Source organism: Tursiops truncatus, chromosome 19, assembly GCF_011762595.2.
Source record: "Tursiops truncatus isolate mTurTru1 chromosome 19, mTurTru1.mat.Y, whole genome shotgun sequence".
Lineage (NCBI taxonomy): Eukaryota > Metazoa > Chordata > Mammalia > Artiodactyla > Delphinidae > Tursiops > Tursiops truncatus.
Window position 1 is genome coordinate 40,783,851 of NC_047052.1, and position 20,678 is coordinate 40,804,528.

General features: G+C 40.7%; 1 protein-coding gene across 7 annotated transcripts in view; it reads left to right on the forward strand.

The window, feature by feature from the left end:
• TDRD12 (tudor domain containing 12) overlaps positions 1–20,678 on the forward strand; it is an 82,766-nt gene that overhangs the window by 33,007 nt on the left and 29,081 nt on the right. For 5 of the 7 annotated variants that reach the window (XM_073795753.1, XM_073795751.1, XM_073795749.1 and 2 more), the window contains 9 exons: positions 6,253–6,350; positions 8,125–8,201; positions 11,043–11,123; positions 12,525–12,585; positions 12,924–13,031; positions 17,210–17,369; positions 17,856–17,983; positions 19,643–19,834; positions 20,078–20,206. In XM_073795753.1, coding sequence (XP_073651854.1) covers positions 6,253–6,350; positions 8,125–8,201; positions 11,043–11,123; positions 12,525–12,585; positions 12,924–13,031; positions 17,210–17,369; positions 17,856–17,983; positions 19,643–19,834; positions 20,078–20,206 — 1,034 coding nt within the window. Of the gene's footprint in view, positions 1–6,252; positions 6,351–8,124; positions 8,202–11,042; positions 11,124–12,524; positions 12,586–12,923; positions 13,032–15,183; positions 15,465–17,209; positions 17,370–17,855; positions 17,984–19,642; positions 19,835–20,077; positions 20,207–20,678 lie in introns of those variants that run through there. The other 2 variants (XM_073795754.1, XM_019941001.3) reach the window with 2 other exon arrangements.

A 20,678-nucleotide genomic window follows, 5' to 3' on the forward strand; every position in this document is an offset into this window, starting at 1 on the left:
CTGGGTCTTAGTTGCAGCAGGCGGGCTCCTTAGTGGTGGCTCAAGGGCTTCTTAGTTGCGGCACAAGGGCTTCTTAGTTGCAGCAGGCGGGCTCCTTAATTGTGGCTCAAGGGCTCCTTAGTTGTGGCACACAGGCTTAGTTGTGGCATGTGAACTTAGTTGCTGCATGGATGTGAGATCTAGTTCCCTGACCAGGGATCAAACCCCAGCCCTCCCTGCACTGGGGGCACAGAGTCTTAACCACTGCACCACCAGGGAGGTCCCTGGGTCCTTTATTATTATATACTGCTTCTATCCATAATTTTCCTTGTTCTGAAGTCTACTCTGTCTGAAATTAATACAGCTAGTTCAGCTTTTTTTTTAAGCTGTAAATTTTTTTATCGAGGTATAGTTAGTTGATGTACAATACATATAAGTTTCTAGTGTACAACATAGTGATTCACAAGTTTTAAAGTTTATACTCCATTTATAGTAATTATAAAATATTGGCTGTATTCCCTGTGCTGTACAACATATCCTTGTAGCTTATTTATTTTTTATGTAGTAGTTTGTACCTCTTAATACACTACCTTTTTTCTTGTACCCCCCTCACTTCCCTCTCACCACTGATAACCACTAGTTTGTTCTCTGTATCTGTGAGTCTCTTTCTTTTCTGTTATGTTCACTAATTTTATTTTTTTAGATTCCACATATAAGTGATATAATATAGTATTTGTCTTTCCCTGTCTAACTTATTTCACTAAGCATAAATCCATCCATGTTGCTGCAGATGGCAAATTTTCATTCTTTTTATGGCTGAGTAATATTCCATTGTGTGTATATGTGTGTGTGTGTGTGTGTGTGTGTGTATGTATGTACACACACACACACACATATACACCACACTTCCTTTATTCATCTGTTTATGAACACTTAGGTTGCATCCGTATCCTGACTGTTGTGAATAATGCTGCTGTGAACATTGGGGTGCATGTTTCTTTTCAACTGAGTGTTTTTGTTTTCTTTGGATATATACCCAGGAGTGGAATTGCTGGATCATATGGTAGTTCTATTTTTGGTTATATATATTAAAAACTGTTTGTTTCCTTTGCCTTAGGAGACAAATTCAAAAATGAAATATCGACTACTGTATTGTGCTATACAGTAGGACCTCATTGTTTATCTATTTTTTTGGGGGGGGGGGCATGCCACAAGGCTTGCAGGACCTTAGTTTCCTGACCAGGGATCAAACTCGTACCCCCTGCAGTGGAAGAGCAGAGTCCTAACCACTGGACTTCCAGGGAGTTCCCTGTTTATTTTATATATAGTAGTTTATATCTGCTGCTCCCAAACTCCTAATTTATCCCTCCCTCCCCCTTTCCCCTTTGGTAACAATAAGTTTGTTTTCTATGTCTGTCAGACTGTTTCTGTCTTGTAAATAAGTTCATTTATCATATTTGAGATTCCACATATAAGTGATATATGATATTTGTCTTTCTCTGCATGACTTCACTTAGTATGATAATCTCTAGGTCCATCCATGTTGCTACAAATGGCATTACTTCATTTTTTTTTATGGCTGAGTAGTATTCCATTGTATATATGTAGCCCATCTTCTTTATCCATTCATCTGTCAGTGGACATTCAGGTTGCTTCCATGTCTTGGCTATTGTAAATAATGCTGCTATGAACATTGGGGTGCATGTATCTTTTCGAATTAGGGTTTTCTCCAGATACACACCCAAGGGTAGGATTGCAGGATCATATGGTAACTCTGTTTTTAGTGTTTTAAGGAACCTCCATACTGTTCTCCATAGTGGTTGTACCAATTTACATTCCCACCAACGGTGTAGGAGAATTCCCTTTTCTCCACACCCTCTCCAGCATTTATTGTTTCTGGACTTTTTAATGATGGCCATTCTGACAGGTGTGAGGTGATATCTCATTGTGCTTTTTTTTTTTTTTTTTTGGCTGTGTTGGGTCTTTGTTGCTATGCGTGGGCTTTCTCTAGTTGTTTCAAGCAGGGGCTACTCTTTGTCCTGGTGCATGGGCTTCTCTTTGAGGTGGCTTCTCTTGTTGCGGAGCATGGGCTCTAGGTGCACAGGCTTCAGTAGTTGTGGCGCACGGGCTTAGTTGCTCCATGGCATGTGGGATCTTCCCGGACCAGGGATCACACCTGTGTGCCCTGCATTGGCAGGCGGATTCTTAACCACTGCACCACTAGGGAAGTCCCTCATTGTGCTTTTGATATGCATTTCTCTGATGATTAGTGATGTTGAGCATCTTTTCATGTGTCTGTTGGCCATCTGTATGTCTTCTTTGGAGAAGAGTCTCTTTAGGTCTTCTGCCCATTTTTTGTTTTTGTTTTTGTTTTTGTTTTTTTGCGATACGCGGGCCTCTCACTGTCGTGGCCTCTCCCGTTGCGGAGCACAGGCTCCGGACGCGCAGGCTCAGCGGCCATGGCTCACGGGCCCAGCCGCTCCGTGGCATGTGGGATCTTCCCGGACCGGGGTACGAACCTGTGTCCCCTGCATCGGCAGGTGGACTCTCAACCACTGCGCCACCAGGGAAGCCCTGCCCAGTTTTTAATTGGTATGTTTGTTTTTTGATGTTGAATTGTATGAGCTGTTCGTATATTTTTGAAATTAAGCCCTTATCAGTCATGTTGTTTGCAAGTATTTTCTCCAGTCTGTAGGTTGTCTTTTGTTTTGTTGATGGTTTCCTTTGCTGTGCAGAAGCTTGTAAGTTTAATTAGGTCCCATTTGTTTACTTTTGCTTTTGTTTCCTTTGCCTTGGGAGACTGACCTAAGAAAACATTGCTAGGATTTATATCAATCTCTGTCTTTTATTTGGTATATTTAGACCAATACCGTTTAAGGTGATTATTGATTTAGTTGGATTAAAATCTGCCAAACTTGTTACTATTTTCTGTTCATTGCCTTTGTTTTTTGTTCTTGTCTTCCACTTTTTGTCATTTGTAGCTTTAATTTAGCATTTCATGTGATTCTGTTTTCTTTTTTAGCATATCAGTTTTACTTCTTTTTTCACTTTTCTGAATGGTTGCCTTAGATTTTGTAATATACATTTACAACCAATCCAAGTCCACTTTCAAATAACACTGTACCTCTTTACGGGTAATGTAGTACCTTATAATAACAAAGTATTCCTAATTCCTCCCTCCTGTCCATTGTATCGTTGTTATTCATTTCATGCATTCATAAGTGTACATAGGCGTGTGTGTAATTTATGTATATTTATATATTTCTATATGTATATGCATAAGTAATTAAATACAGTGTCACTATTATTTTGAACAAACTTATCTATTACATCTATTTTCAAAAAACAATTTTTAATTTGCCTTCATTTATTCCTTCTCTAATGTGCATATCCTCAAGCTCAAATATTCTTTCCACAGATGAGTCCAGTCTACTAATAAGCCCATCAAAGGCATTCTTCATTTCTGTTAGTGTTTTTGATCTCTAGCGTTTCTCCTTGATTCTTCTTAGAATTTCCACGTCTCTGTTTATATTACCCATCTGTTCTTGCATATTGTTTACTTTTTCTTTAGAGCCCTTGGCATATTAATCATAGTTGTACTAAATTTCTGGTGTAATAATTTCAGCAGCCCTGCTGTGTCTGACTCTGGTTCTGATTTGCCCTATGTCTTCAAACTGTCACCTGTTTTGCTTTTCGGTATGCCTTGTAATTTATTTTTTTGTTTAAAACCAGACATGATATACTGGGTGAAAAGTAGGCCTTTAAAGATAGGGTTGTAAGATGTAGAGGGAGGGTAAGCGGTCTATAATGCTACGATTAGATCTCCATCTTTGGGAGCCTGTGCCCCTGGGCTGTGACCTTCACATGTGCTTTTCAGTCCTCCACCTCTCCTGCTTTAGGGGGGACAGGATGGCTGGAGGGGGTAGATAGATAGAGTGGGGTATTTCCCCTCCCCCAAGGCGATTAATCTCTGGTAAAGCCCCAGTAGTTTAGGCTCTGGTTAGTTTCTCCCTGAGGCCCAGCCTTGTTGAGAACAGAATGTGCTGACATATTTCAAATTGGTTAATTTTCCCCTCCCTTACTGGCAGCCCCAAGGGGATTTTTATATGATCTTCACTGTGAGAACCTGGTAGAGTTCCACTAGGTAAGATTCACAGAAGTGTTGGGGGCCTCCTGGAATTGTTAACTTACTTTCCCACCCTGAGCTTCCAGGAAGTGGTCAATTACAGTTCAGATTTTTCCTGCTCCAGTGCAGGTTCCTGTGGAGATTTCTGCTCACATCAGTTGTGATTCTCTGTCTCCCGCGTCTGTCTCTCCAGTTGTGGGGGAAGAGGTTTGCCCTGCAACCTCATTTTTTAGGTCAGATCTAATAAGAGTTGTTATTTTTCAGTTGGATTAGCTTTTTACTTATTGTTATGATGGAGTGGTGAATTCCAAACTCCTTACATGCTGGAATCAAAACTGGAAGTTAAATTGAGTTTTGAAATGTAAGATTTCAAAGGGAGTTTGGAATTCACCACTCCATCATAACAATAAGTAAAAAGCTAATCCAACTGAAAAATAACAACTCTTATCATATAACAACAATAACAACAAATAACAATAATCAAATATAAGATTACAGCATTTATTTCTTCATGGAGATTCTAATCGCTTTTCTTTTTCCTGCTTGTATTATCTATCTTTATTGACTCCTTAAGTTGTTCCAGATTCTCATTTGGGTATTATATATCTGTATGACTTGAATCTTTTTTTTTTGTGTGTGTGTGGTACGCAGGCCTCTCACTGTTGTGGCCTCTCCCGTTGCGGAGCGCAGGCTCAGCGGCCGTGGCTCACGGGCCCAGCCGCTCCGCGGCATGTGGGATCTTCCCAGACCGGGGCACAAACCCGTGTCCCCTGCATCGGCAGGTGGACTCTCAACCACTGTGCCACCAGGGAAGCCCTGACTTGAATCTTTTAAAATTTATTAAACGTGTATTATGACCCAGAATATGGTCTCACTTGGAAAAGGCTGTGTGTGTACTTGAAAAGAATGTATGTTCTGCTATTGTTGGGGAGAGCGTTACATAAAGGTCAGTTACGTCATGTTGGTTGATAGTGTTGTTCAGGTCTTCTCCGTCTTTATTAATTTTTTTTTTGTCAACCCATCTATCAACTACTGAAGGACGGATGTTGATATCTCCAACTTTGCAATTGTTTTATTTTTGTCTCCTTTCAATTCTATCAGTTTCTGTTTCATGTATTTCGAGGCTGTTACTTAGGTACGTGAAAGTTTAGAACTTTTATGTCCTCTTGATGAATTGATCTGCGTCATTATTAAATGACCCTTTTATCTCAGATAATATTCTTTGATCTGAAGTCTGCTTTGTCTCAGCTGGGGCTGTCATCTGAAATACATATAGTGGCCTTTCCATGTGGTTGCTTGGGCTTCCTCACAACGTGACGGCTGGGCTTCAGAAGTGAGCATCAAAGAGAGCAAGTCATAAGTATGTGACGTTTTTGTGATCTAGCTTTGGAAGTCACATAACACCCCTTCCATGTTTACAAGCCCACCCAGGCAGTCGGGAAAGGAGTATGAGCCCATCTCTCCGTGGCAGAAGTGTGAAAATCACATTGTAAGAATAGCATCTGTTGGGAGTCATGTTGTGACCTTTGCAAAATAGATTCTGCCAAGTTGGGAAAATAAATTATGGTTAATTTTTAGCCATTAAAGGAATTTATAAAACATTTTTTAATAATAAGGTTGAAACAAGATTTTTAAATTTAATCCCCTCAAGTAAAGTATAACACAAAATCCTATTCCATAACAATTTTATATATTAAGGTTTTACAATAGTACTTTTTTTTAGTATAATCCTTTTTTTTTTTTTAAGGTTTTTTTTTGGGGGGGGGTGCTGTGTTGTTGGGTCTTTGTTGTTCTGCGCGGGCTTTTTCTAGTTGTGGTGAGCGGGGGCTACTCCTGGTTGCGGTGAGTGGGCTTCTCATTGCAGTGGCTTCTCGTTGCAGAGCATGGGCTCTATGCACCCAGGCTTCAGGAGTTGTGGCTTGCGGGCTCTGGAGCGCAGACTCAGTAGTTGTGGCGCATGGGCTTAGTTGCTCCGCAGCATGTGGGATCTTCCCGGACCAGGGCTCGAACCCGTGTCCCCTGCATTGGCAGGTGGATTCTTAACCGCTGTGCCACCGGGGAAGCCCTAGTATAATCCTTTTTGTCCTATTTTCTATTTATTAATAACACTTTCTAAGATAATTTTTATTACTATTTGTATTTTGCAGATACAGCTATAAAGTATAATACGGATTCATTGAGAGATTCACCCAAAAAAAAATCAGAAAAGAAACAACAGTGCGTCTCCTTAAAAGATGTAAATAAGGTGGTCTTTTTAAATGTTCATTAAATACAAAGTTCATGTAATGTTCATTTTAGAATATTCTCCTTTAAAATCTACTAGGAACCAAAAATATGGCTATGATAGTTTCATTCATGAAAAAGTATAAGTTTACATGTTTGCTCTGTTTCAAAAGAACAGGGTAACTCCAGCTCCTCCCTTGTCAAGTCCTTGTTCTTTTTGTTGTTGTTGTTGTTTAACTTTAGTAGCTTAACACAAAAAAACTTTGTTTTGCAGTCATACAATATGCGTTCTTGAAGCTAGGGGGGATGCTCTGCTCCGTATAATCCTTACTCAAGGACCTGGGTTCATCACCTAGAACATCATAATCGTAGTGGCGGGGGATAAAGGGAAAAGAGAATTGTGAACCTGCTATAAAGTCCTTCTACCCAGAAGTGACACATGTCACTTCTGATTATGTATCATTGGTTAAAGCAAGTCATATGATCATGTAACTGCAAAGGGTCATAAAAGTACATTCCTGCTGATTAGCCAGAAGGAGAACTGGAAATAATTAATGAGCTGCAATGTATACTGTTAACTCCCAGAGATATTACTAAGTGAAAAGAAAAAGCATGCTTTATTCTTCATGTTAAAAAACATGTTACAGGACTTCCCTGGTGGCGCAGTGGTTGAGAGTCCCCCTGTCAATGCAGGGGACATGGGTTCGCGCCCCGGTCTGGGAAGATCCCACATGCCGCATAGCGGCTGGGCCCGTGAGCCGTGGCCGCTGAGCCTGCGCATCTGGAGCCTGTGCTCCACAACAGGAGAGGCCACAACAGTGAGAGGCCCACATACCGCAAAAAAAAAACAAAAAACAAAAAACCATGTTATATATACTATATACTCTTGAAATGCATTGAGTATTTCTGGAAGTCCACGTTGAAAATAAGGAGATAGCTCTAGGTAGGCATAGAAAACCTAGGTGGTTTAATTTTCTTGAAGTCTTAATTTTCACTGTATATGATTGTGTATTTTATGTATTTCATAGCAGATGCATGTATTATCTAGTAAGGGTTTCCCAAAAGGAATATGTGAGTCCGGAAGAGACTTCTTAAAAATTACTTAAATTGGGGCTTCCCTGGTGGCGCAGTGGTTGAGAGTCCGCCTGCCGATGCAGGGGATGTGGGTTCGTGCCCCGGTCCGGGAAGATCCCACATGCCGCGGAGCGGCTGGGCCCGTGAGCCATGGCCGCTGAGCCTGCGCGTCCGGAGCATGTGCTCCGCAACGGGAGAGGCCACAACAGTGAGAGGCCCGTGTATCGCCACACACACACAAAAAAAATTACTTAAATTTATAAAGATTTAGTAATCATGGCTTATAAATAAAATTTCCAAGTGGGAGACACTTTTAAACTCAAATCCTTGTTCTTGGCTTACTGACCACTCTACAAAATTGGGTATTTATTCTCATTTTAACAAGGGTGTAAAAATCTGGAATTATGGGACACTCTGATAGTTAAGGTCAAGTCTAACCTGTCCTTCCAGGTCTTTTGAAAAGACAGGTGAAAGTAATTCCAGGACATTTTAACTACTGATTATATGAAAAGGCAACTGCCCGCTATTTGGACATTTCAATCTAGTGGTTATAGCAGTGGCATAATCACCCAGCTCTCCAGTTCTTGGTCTCTTCATATCTGTGTTGCCTGAATGTTATCTGGGATGGTTGTCTATGAGAATAACTCCCATGGAATTTTGGTTCCTCAAGAATGTATATCATGTTAGCATAATTATTCTTTCTGAAAAAATTTTTTTTACAGTGTGCTGAGTCTTCAGTGTATTGGCCAATGAAAAGAGGCATAACCACGTATGCCGATCCAGATACACCAGCAGCAAGGTATGATTTGAAAACCAGTGTAATTGACTAGAGACTTAAGTATAATATTGTTTTATACAGCATTCTATAAGATTGATGATAGAAGAATATTCAATTTCAAAAAAAGAGTGACCTTGGAAATATCGATGAAACATATATTAATTTAAAATTAAAATGTTTGACAACTGGCTAGCAGCACCGTTGACCAAAAAGTGGTAGTGATTCTTGTCTCCTTGTTACCTTATCAGACAAAGTTGTGTCTGTAAGGCAGGTCCAGTGACACTGTCTTGATGTAAAGGATGCGTAAATGTGGGCCAGATGGCAGTTCAAGTTGGTGGAAAGCAAAGAATGGTCTGTTATATTTTTGAAGATGAGCATCAAAGGATCTGTCCTCATCAAGATCCATGTCAGTGATACTAATGAGATCACAGAAAGGATGTATTGTAATGTTATACATTTCACATATAGTGTAAGATCTTAAAATGGGAAGCTTCCATTTCTCCCCTTCTGAACTTTATGCTAGTGTTGTCATACATTTTATTTATACATTTGTTATAAATGCTGGAATCTATTATTGTTTGTATTTAAGCAGTGATTTTTCTTTTAGAGGGATTTAAATAAATAATAAGAAAAATTATATATTTACCCACGTAGTTACCATCCATGCTTTTCAGTTTTTGTGTAGATGCAGATTTCCATCTGGTACCATTTTCCTTCTACCTGAAGGACCTCCTTTACTATTTCTTGTATTATGGGTCTGCTGGTGATGAATTCTTTCAGCTTTTGTATGTCTGAAAAAACATTTTAGCTTCATTTAAAAAAAACAAAACCTTTGCAAGGATAGAATTCAAGGTTTAAATTTCTTTTCCCCTGTGTTTTAAAGATGTTGCCCCACCATCTGCTTGCTCATATTGTTACCAGTGCAAAATCTACCATCGTCTTTTTTCTTTGTTCCTCTGTGTGCAGCATGTCTTTTTCCCCTGCTTTTAAGATGTTCTCTTTATTGCTGGTTTGAACAGTTTAATTATTGTATCACGTGTCTTGGTGTAGTTTTGCTCACGTTTCTTATGCTTGGGGATCATTAGGGTTCTTCATTTGTAGGTTTCTGTCTTTCATCAAATTGGGTAAGTATTCAGATGTTATTCTACAAATATTTTTTCTGCACTCATCTCTTTCTCCTCTCCTTTTGAGACTCTTATGAGACAAATGTCCCTGAGGGTCTGTTCATTTTTGCAACCTTTTCTTCTTGCTGTTTGTCATATTACTAATTCTGCTGATCTATGTTTAATTGACTCTTCTGTCATCTCCATTTTGCTACTAAGCCCATCCAGTGAATTCTTTATTTGATGTATTATATTTTATAATTAAATAAAATTTTTATTTAATTTTTTTCTAATCTGTATTTTTTTTTGCTGAGAAGAAAGGAGCGTTCAATAGTGCTCCCCTTTCCTTTTCTTATGGAGCATGGTTATAAGAGCTGCTTGATAATTCACACTTCTGAGCTGTGCTGGGGTTGGCACCTGTTGATTATCTTCTCCCTCTACAGTGTGTCTGATTTTCCTGATTCTTTGTATGTCAAGTAATTTTGGATTGCATCCTGGATATTTTGAATATTATGGTAGGAGACTCTGGTTTAGAATCCTCTGGAGGCTGTTGACTTTGTTGTTTTTGTTGTTTGTTTTAGCAGGAAGTCATCGCTTCCTTAAGGTTCAGACCTCAAACTCTGTCTTACTTGCCATGGGTGGTGATTGTGGCCCTGTTTCTAAGTCTTTGGTACACTGCTTTGGGTCTGTTCTGAATATGCTCAACTTGGGGTGAGCGTGGGACTTCTTTTGGGGCCATAAAAAGAAATAAGGGTTTCCCCCCCCCCCCCCCGCCACCCAGCTCTCTATCTCTTTTTTTTTTCCCCAGGATTTTCCTCACATTCGCCATTTTCTAGATGCTCTCTCTCTGTTCCTCTGACCAGGTAGATGGTTTCTTGTGGAGAAGCCACCATGCAGTTCTGTGTGATTGGGGCTGCTTGTGTAATAAAATAGCAATAGAAATAAGAGAGGAAAAATGAGGGGGATTTTCCTTGTACAGTCTTTAGACTACTGGGTCCCTATTTCCTGGTTCCTTAGAGGGAGGGAGAAGTTTTCTCTCAGGGTTTTAAGTGACCGCACTGCCGTTACCACTGCAGCATGCAGCTCCGTGATCAGAGCTGCCCTTGGGGCAGGGCCAGGAGAGGAAGAGAAGAGAGAAGTCGGGATTCCTTACATCCTCTGGTTTAAGGCCCTTCCCTGTTCTCTGGCTTGAAATACAGTCGGCCCTCCTTATTCACAGCTCCTGCATCCGCACTGACAAAGGTCCCTTGGGTACGGAGGGCTGACTGTACTACACCATCTTATATGAGCATCCGTGGATCTCGGTATCCGCAGGGCTCCTGGAACCAGTCCCCTGTAGATACTAAGGGTTGACGGTAGACAGTTTCTCTCAGGGTTTTTGATGTCTGCATCTTCTACGCCATTCTGCAACTCAGGCTGCCCTCAGCTCAACACCAAGGGAAAGCCAGGAAACTCTCCATAGCTCTGGTGGCTTTTCACGTTTTGACTTCTCTCCGCTGTAGTTGCGTACTTCGTCCCAAGTTTCTAGTTGTAATCAGTAAGGAAGAGAGGATGTAGTGGGCTTGCTCGCTCTTGGCAGCCCAGGACTGTCAAAATGGTTCTCATACTCAAAGGACTCAGTTTCAGTTCTCACAGAATTTACTGAAGTTGATCACCTTATTCCAGTGGAACTTCTTAAATTGTCTCCCAGAAAATGACGGTATTTTGAGCTTGGGGATAAATGGGTTCAGAAATTTTAATAAAAGTTTTTGATTTCTAGTGCTTTATGTCAGAAGTCAAATGAGAAACCACTTAGATTGGCTGAGAAGAAAGGACACAATGAGAAGAACGTCTGTGTGAAGTACGGATTTTTTTCTTGGCCTAAATTTTTACTTGAAATAATTGTAAACAACAGTATAAGCAGGAAGAATTGAAAATATGATTTTATTATTAATTTCAAACCTGCATTCTCATAAAGTAAATAAATATATACACACACACGTTTTTTCTTTTCCATTTGCTAGAGTAGATTTTTCTGTTTAAAGCTTTGTTCCACTGTAAATAGTCATTCTCTACCTCCTGTTCCTGATTCTCTTGTCAGGTGAACAGTTTTATGAAACAAATTATATATAGTCGATATTTTGGGGCTGTAGATTTTATATGGGTTGGTGCTTGCTTTCTTCCCAGTTTTTTGACGTTAAATAGATCTACCACCTGCTGGAGAAACTGTTTAATTATTTGCAGTGTAGAACTTCAGGATTTTTGGGGTTTTTTTTGTCCTGCCAGATTCACAAAGTATTCACTTACAAGGTGTTAACAATAGAGCGATCACTTCATTTTATACTTGTTTAGTCCACTAAATATTTTCCTACCCATTTTTATGATTTCTTACCCTACTAGCTTAAAAACGCTCTTACGTTCCCAGTAACTGTGGCTTCTCTAAAACCACCAGAGTGACAAAGTGTTTGAGACAGTTCAGAAGTGGGTGGGTTGTACTGCCTCCACTAACTGGCCTGAGATGACTGGGGAGAGCGTGTTGACCCTACAGCCATTTTGGTGCCCCGACTTCCCAGAGGCCACTCTGTGGCCCTGTGATGTCCCCTTGCCCAGCAGGAGGTCCTCACCGTGTCCAGGGCCGAGGGCTCTGAAGGCCGCCATGGAGCCCGTGGATCTGTGGGTGGCTGTTAATGTACCAGAGTTGACATCCTCTTACCCAGGCATCCCTCCACCTAATACCTGAAAGTTGTGGTGCTATAGCAGGTTATTTTCCTTGGAACCAAAGACCTTGGTTATCCATGCAGCTCATTTCTTTAAGCTACATGCCCTTTACTTAGAACCCACTGGTGAAAGGACATCAGTTATTCCATCAGTCTGTGGTGGGTTCCAGGGAACCTTGAAGTGATGAAAGATCGAACAGCAAAAAAAGGAAGGAGGCAGTGGGTTTCTTAGAAGAAACATGAGATGACCTAGTGATCATGCAGTCTTTCTCCATGTCCAGAGCAAGTGGTCCTGGGATTGGCAGTGCTGTGTCCACAGAGCAGGGCCCAGTGGGGGAGGGAGAGGGGGCAAGCATGAGACTGGCAAGACCCCATGGCCCCTTATGTAGCAATAGACAAGGCAGAACAGAACAAGCAGGAATGTCATAGCCATGCCTTGGGAGGCAGAGTTCATTTTACCTCTGTCGAGGAAGAATTAGAATAGTAGCTCAACTGAAGAAATATAAACACTCCTTTCTTCTTCAAATTATCCTTTTATTTTACAGATTATTGCAGTTTCTAAATCCTGATCATTTGAGAGCCGATGGAATCTCTGATCTGCAGCAGGTATGGCAAACACCCGCAAGAGAAAGCTGTTTACTCTTTAAATCCTTCCCTTTCCTCCCTCAAGATTTGAGATATGAAGAGAAACTCCTTGCATGGAGGACTTTACCTGAAGATATCCTTTTAGAAATTATCTAATGAATTATTGCTTTAGAGACATGGCTCTTTTGGGTAATGGATAATCTTCCTTTTATTTTGGTAATTTTGGTGGGTTTTTATAAGCATATAAACTTAGGGTTTTACTTGGAAACCAAACTCTTATAGCTTCTTTATTTCCATAAAGTTCTTGGTATTCTGTGCTAACACCACAGGGCAGAGCCATCTGACATCTGTGTTCTTAGTTGCAGAAGCTGAAGTCGGGCTCCCGGCAGCCCTTGGTCGTTCTGCGGACCAGGGTCGAGCCCTGCTTGTCCATCAACACGGCGCCACTCTCGGCAGACCTGAAAAAGGTGACGGGGCTCAGACCAGGCTTGTGAAGGAGGACTGACCTGCCCTAACATAGAAAGATTTTTAATAAAACAGTTTTAAGTTTGCATTTATATAATTTCTTTGCTTTTGAAATTTTCTTTTAAGATTTTATTATTAATTTCTCATTTATTCTTAAAGTCGAGGTTAACTTCTTATAAGTGAATAATTCTTTTGTGGAGAAACCTAAGTGCTTTTCTGAAATAAGTTTTCAAATGCGCCTCTGAAAAGGGGCTTAGAAGGGGCACAAGTAGTCAGGGCAGTTAGAATGTACTTCTTAGTATTCTTTTCAGAATTGTGTTATAGACCTGTGGTTTCACTCATCAGTTTAGATCATAAATCTTTATCTACTTCCCTCTTGATATTGAAAAAAAGTAAAAACAAAAAAACTACAAGGATGAATAGAATGAGAGCGGAGCCTTTATTGGACAAGAAATTTCTACAGGCTTTTGGAAGATGGAAAAGAAGCAGCCAGGATGGCTGACCACCTGAGGAAGGAGTGACACGGGGAGGGCAGTGAACTTCCTGCCTTGTTTCCTGAACATCTTCAGCCAGTTTCTCAGGAACGAGATTGGAGGCTCTGTTTGGAGAAACCGAATGGCCCTAGAGAATGACCTTGCGGTGATGCTGTTTTCGAATCCTCTCAGTAAAAATGCATGCTCGCTGCCTGTCTCCTTGCAGTGATGTGACGCTCACATGGTGATGAGCTCTGCCCTGCCTGCGGATATAGTCAGCTTTCAGTGTCCTTCATGTGAGCAGACATCAGGGATCCTTGGACATTGGAAGAAAGCCTTAACCTAGGGGAAAAAAAAAAAAAAAAGACCAAAACAAACTCTGAAAGAAACAAACAATGTAAGGAGTGGAAGAAAACATTAGAAAATAGATATCCTCAGAGGTAAGAGAAGATATTGCTTGGATTTAACAATAATAGGGTGCTACTAAAAACAAAAGGAACAGTCAGATAAAAAGGACTCTTAGAAATTAAAAATGCTACAGAAATAAAAAAAAACAGTAGATATGAGAGGTAAGATAGAAGTTAACAATCAGAAAGTAGAACACAAAGACAAAGAGATGGAAATGGGGGGGAAAAGAGAATTTGAGGGTCAATTTGAGGTCTCGTATCTGAGTGGGATTTCTAGAAGGAATGACAGCAGAGGACCGAAAATTCTGAGAATAACACATGGACACTTTCCTTACTTAATGGATATGACTTTCTAAATTAAGAGGGTTTGCTGACCGGAGACCCAGCACAACCGAGGAGCAGGAGCGTAGACACGTTGCTACGAAGCATCTGAACTGGAGGGATTCAGAGATCGTGAAAGCTTCCAGAGAGAAGAAACCCATCCCACGGCGGGGTCAGGAATCAGAATGACTTCAGACTCTCCCACAGTTGACCAGAGGAGCAGTGACTCCACAATTCTCGTGAAAAGTTATTTCCAGCCTAGAGGTCTGTACTCAAACCATTACTGAAGTGTAAGGATAGAATGAAGACATTTTCACACGTGCAGAATCTCAGATTTCCTTCCCCTGTACCCTTTGTCGAGAAGCTACCGAAATTTGTGCTCCACCAAACCAAGAAATTCAACCGAGAAAGTTGCAGCAAAAAGGGTGATGTTGCAGGGGAATCCCAGTCCCGAGTGCAGCTGGGGTTCAGGGCCGGGGGATGAGACCTTCAGAGAGAGGACGGTGCTGATGAGTTCAGCCTGTTGGCAGATCTCATCAGTGTGGCTGGAGAACTCTCCTCTGTGGAACATTTGGGAGGTTTTGATGACAGCGAATTACATAGAAAAATAAGGAAACAAAGGCAAGTTTTTAAAAAACTTTCTAAGTGGAGCTGATGCACCAGCAGTTTATCAGGAGGAAGAGAAGCCACGTCTTTGCTGTGGTGAAATGTTAAAGCACCTCGTGCTTCAGCAGACTGCCTGTTGGATCCTTTCAGTTGGGAGCCCAGAAAAGCAAGAGTCTTTTGAGCAGGAGTTTGTTGCTGGAAAAGATTCAGGGGGGACTTATTAAGTTAGGTCTTGGATAATACCAGATTAAGCAATGTATACTCGTTACTGGGGTAAAGTGAGCAATGAGAAGTTTATTAGTTTTCTGGGTTTTATTGTTGTTTTGGTTGTTGTTGATGTTTTGTAGGCTCTTCAAAGAAATAAGTTTCCGGGCCCCAGCCACACTGAATCTTACTCTTGGCCTCCCATAGCACGTGGCTGTGACATGGTGGTCATTTCTCATTGTGGAAATGACCCTTTGTTGTACCTTCCACCACTGCTTACGATTTTGCAAACAGGGGGCTGCTACAAGTCATTACCAAGTAGAAATGGAGTAAGTTGAAGACATTTTTGTTTAACAACAAAATGGATTAAATATTTATTTTAAATTTGACACCTAACCTTTGGTAAAGTTTAAGTTACATTAAAACTGGCAGGGGGCTTCCCTGGTGGCGCAGTGGTTGAGAGTCCGCCTGCCAATGCAGGGGACACGGGTTCATGCCCCGGTCCGGGAAGATCCCACATGCCGCGGAGCGGCTGGGCCCGTGAGCCATGGCCGCTGAGCCTGCGCGTCTGGAGCCTGTGCTCCGCAACGGGAGAGGCCACAACAGTGAGAGGCCCGCGTACCGCAAAAAAGAACCAAAAACAAAAAACAAACAAAAAAAACCTGGCAGAACAGAGACCGTCCTATGAGAAACTCTTTTCTCAACACAGTCACTGATTCTCTCACACCGATTCTTACCGAGAACCCCTAGTTGTGAGCCATCGGCTGAGTTGGGAGAGTCCTGGCTTTTAGTGATGACTGTACAGTTTATAGAATTATCTAACTGATTCGATTCACGTAATTATCATGGCAAACCCTTGAGATGGTCATGCCGTGTATTGTTTTCACTATTTTATAGATGAGAAAATTAAGCTCATGAAAAGTTACTGGTAAAAGTTCTTACCTGCTGACAAGCGTGACAAGAAGTGGGACTTGAATTTAGGATTTCTGTCATCTTGTCCCTCTTCTTTAAATTATCTTCACAGAACCCCACACTGTTTTATAATCCCACTTTATTTTTCCCACTCATAAGAATCAGTTAATAGCTGAGAAGGATGATGGAAAGGAAAGAAATTGGATGTGAGGGTCAAATGATGGTGAGTGAGTGACATCTGCTTTGCTGGGGTTTTGGCTGTTAGGTGAACTGATGTGTATGAGACCCGTCTCAGATCTTCTCCCAAGATACACTACAGATGGTTCCATCACTCATTATAAGGTGAAAAATAGCAGTGCAAAAGACAATTCGAATTTCATCTTAGGAAAGATACTAGTTTATTTTTCTGATTATGCCATGTAGTTTAACGAGTTCTCTTTGGAAATCTGTATTGGCTATGTTACGATGTATTGACTTAATAATATTAAACGGATACATTTGTATCACTCAATCAGGTAGCAGCTGAGCCCACTGATGAGATGCAGCTTGTGTTGAGATAGACCCCTGGCCGGGCCAGAAAGGAATGTCCAGGTCTGACCCTTGTGTCCACTCTGCTTTTTCCGCATCTCCAGGGTCAGTCTGCATTTAGGCGTGAGCCCTGGAAGCAGGCGCTTGCCTGCGTCTGCGTAAAAAAAAGAGGAAACTCATTCTTGTCTTCAGTTAATTGAGGGCATGTGTCCAGGAAGGTGTTTGGCAGGCAGATATCGAGAGATATCTGCGGGATAGTGGAGGGCAGGGGTCAGATGGTGCAGTAGGGAACTTAATCTCCTAAGGAGGTGACGTTAACCTTTTTCAGGGCCCCTTTCAGGAGGCAGTTCATCCTTGTGCTTAGCAGCAGGAGGTCTGGAGCCAGATTGCCTGCTTCTTCTGAATATTAGCTGTGCAGCCTTGGGCAACAAACTTCACCTTTCTGTCCCTTAGGCTCCTCATCTGTGAAATGAGGTAGTAATAGGTCTCACCCTGTAAGGGGACTTTAAGGACTAAATGATTTAATACTTGTGCATAGTTTAAGCCCCAGCAGAATCTGAGTCAGTGTGTCTGAATCCATTCTAGTGAAATTATATTTTGACTTTTCTGACCTGCATGACAGTGATGATAGCAAAAACTTACAGTGCTTACTGTGTACAGGGAGATGTTCTGCATGTCTTTGATTCTTAACCTTTGTCCAAAATTATGTGAATTTATTTGTCTTTGCAGCCTCTGGCAGTCATCGTGTGCCCTGGGTGGAAAAAGGCCCAATTAGTTTTTGAATTATTGGGAGACTATAGCGTGTCCTCCAGGCCTGTTGTTCATCCTGTGGTATTAACAATCGGACTCCACAAAGATGAAGCCAAAAATATGAAGCTTCCAAGTGGGTGTAAGCATCCTTTCCAAGCTATTTGGTTTTCCCTAGAGAACACAGTGGAAGCCTGCTCAGGCGCCTGAGGCCTGGGAGCCGGCGCTGACCCGGGGCTTGTGTGATGATCAGCCAGACGTCACTTGTCAGTTACCGATCAGTGTTGGTGGTGAAGGTTTACTCTTGGCTTACATCTGTTTTACTGAGAAAACTAAGTCTTTTCATTCATTGATCAACTAGTTATTAAACACTTACTGTTTATTAGCTGTTGACTAAAACCACCCCCTGCCTTTCAGGAGCTCAAAACCTGGTGGGAACGCAGGTATTTAGTCAGACAGTACAGGGGCAGCCTGGGCAGGCCTCTTCTCACACCCACCTGAGTAAGAAGCACAGGGTTTATTTCATTGAAAGGCATTTCTAGAAAGTATGTGGAATCTTAGCAAAGGAAACGTTAGAAAAACCTGTGGAAAATCTAAGGCGTTAACTGTGTTTTCTTTTAAAATGTAGGCAATGTAATTGTTACAACACCACATAGCCTCCTGAGACTTCTCAAATATCAAAGCTTGTTATTTCTTAGACTCTGTCATCTGATTTTGGATGAGGTGGAAATATTATTCTCTGAAGCTAATGAGCAAGTAAGTATGCCATTTATTTAGATGTCATTACTACTCAGAAATATATATATATGTTATATATATATATAAATATGTAAAATTAAAGTCTTTTAGTAGTCAGGAAACGTGTCTAGTTGGGAAGAAGCTGGTTAATCTAAAAAATGTTTCCCTTTAACTGCTATAATTAAGAGGAGAGAACATTTATCTGAATTTCCCACCCAATGTTAAAGTTCTCTTTGAAGAGCAAAATTTCTTTCCCAGGGACATTTTCTAAAATCAATATTTTTCTGGTTATGTAAGCAATACTTTTATTTTAGAAAATTTGAGAAATAGAGAAGAACCCTTGCAAAACCCCAACATCCATAATCTTATGCTCAGAGGATACGTAACCACTGTTACTGTTTTAGAGTATTTCTTTTCTTTTTGTAACTCCTGTGTCTATTGATACATATAATTAATAATATCAGGACCTTATTTTATGTATTAGTTTGTAACTTGCATTTCAGTGAACAGCATTGTGAGTATTGCTACCAACTGTTCTCTAGCATGATTGTTACTGTTACCTTGTTTTATGTATTGGTTTGTAACTTGCATTTCAGTGAACAGCATTGTGAGTATTGCTACTAACTGTTCTCTAGCATGATTGTTACTGTTACCTTATTTTATGTATTAGTTTGTAACTTGCATTTCAGTGAACAGCATTGTGAGTATTGCTACTAACTGTTCTCTAGCATGATTGTTACTGCTACCTTATTTTATGTATTAGTTTGTAACTTGCATTTCAGTGAACAGCATTGTGAGTATTGCTACTAACTGTTCTCTACTGGCCATGTGGTATTGAACCCTGTGGACATAACATAATTTATTTTCTGATTGTCTTATATATGGACATTTAGCATCATTTGTGTGTATGTGTGTAGCTGAAAAAACATCTTTTGGCACGTGTTTTCTTAGGATAAATTCCTAAGAAGGGGATTAATGGATCAAAGGCTATGAATTCTTCAAAGGCACTTGTTGGAAGCGGTGTAGCATGAAGGTCAGGAGCATTCCTTTGGGAGCAGCAGTGGCCCCAAGGTCAAGCCCAGGCTTTGTGACTTACTGACTGCCTCAGTTCTTATTTGCAAAGCTAGTATCTGGAACACTGCCTTGTTCAGTGGCACTCTGAAAGTGTAGATGGGTTTGCACTCCCTCTGGCAGTGTGCCTCCGCGCCACACTGCCTGCACCCCTGGCAGTAGGAGGCCCTCGTCCAGCTTTCTTTTCTAGGCTGATTGTTACACGTGACATCTGATTTGCTTAATCTGTATTTCCTTGATTACTTTGTTAAATTGAGCATTAACTCATACTGGCCATTTGTACCCATTCTTCTAGGAGCTGCTTGTTCATTTCCTTCGCTTGTTTTCTTTCACTGGGATCATCTTTTTCTAACTAGTTTGTAGAAGTTTTTATATAAGGCTGTTCATCCTTTGTTACCTGTGTTGCCGGTATTTACCTAGATGTTTGTTTTAATTTTGTCTATACATAAACATTTTTCCTTTTTAGTTTTTTCTTTTACTTTCATGTTTAAAGACCTTTCCCACTCTGAGAACAGAAAATATACATTCCTTACATTTTATGTTCTGTCAAACTAATTATTAGTTTCTTTTGAAATAAAAGTGAAATTAATTATGCTGATTTTTTAGATGTTTCCTATATTAGATAACTTTAAAAAAATTATTGAAGTTGAAGAAAGGGAATCTGCCCCACATCAGATTGTTGCAGTTGGAGTTCATTGGAACAGACATATAGAGCAGTTAATCAAAGAGTTCATGAACGACCCCTACATTGTGATCACAGCCATGGAGGAGGCTGCCCTCTGTGGCAGTGTCCAACAGGTAAAGAGTCCTGGGTGTGTGTGGTGGGGGGTTGGTGAGCCCAAGCAAGTAACCTTTATTCATGGCTTAATATTAAAAGATTACAGTATTAATTTCATATATAATCTGTAATTGTGTATTTAAATTTATATTGCTTTTCTATACCTTCTTTCCTATTAAAATTATGACTTTGCCATAAAAAGTAAAACTGGAGCACCTTGAACATTTTTTAAAAATCCCACTGTTTCTGCATTTCATTACCAGGTAGTACGTCTTTGCCTGGAATGTGAAAAGACCTCCACTTTACTCCAGACTCTTGATTTCGTTCCAAGTCAGGCACAGAAGACCTTGATCTTCACCGGTTCTGTAGCTGAAACAGAAATAGTGTGTAAGGTGAGCCCTTCCACACATGAAACGTTCTTACTGCTTGTTTAGACTGTGGTTGAATCTTGAGTCACCGGAGAATCACTTGGAGTAGTTACGTATTTGACAGGGAAATAGCCTTCCCATGGAAGCCAGCGGTCCACAAGGGGGACCTGGCAGAGCATGAAAAGGATCTGGTTCATGAAAAAGTGCCAACATCTTCTGAACCCTCTATTTAAGACAATAGAGACGATGATGCTAAAGTATATCATCATTTAGCCAATTGGCTAAAGATTTATTTAATCTAATTGTATATAAATTAATGCTAAAGTGTAGAAATGAGGCCAAATACAAAAGAATCAGTAGTGCACCGACCTTTAGCAAAGATGAACTAGCAGGTATAGTGAAAAACAACAGTACCCTCTTGACAATAGTACCATAAATTTCATGTATACGTATACATATCTCTACAGATAATCTGTGTAGGTAAGTATACATGCAC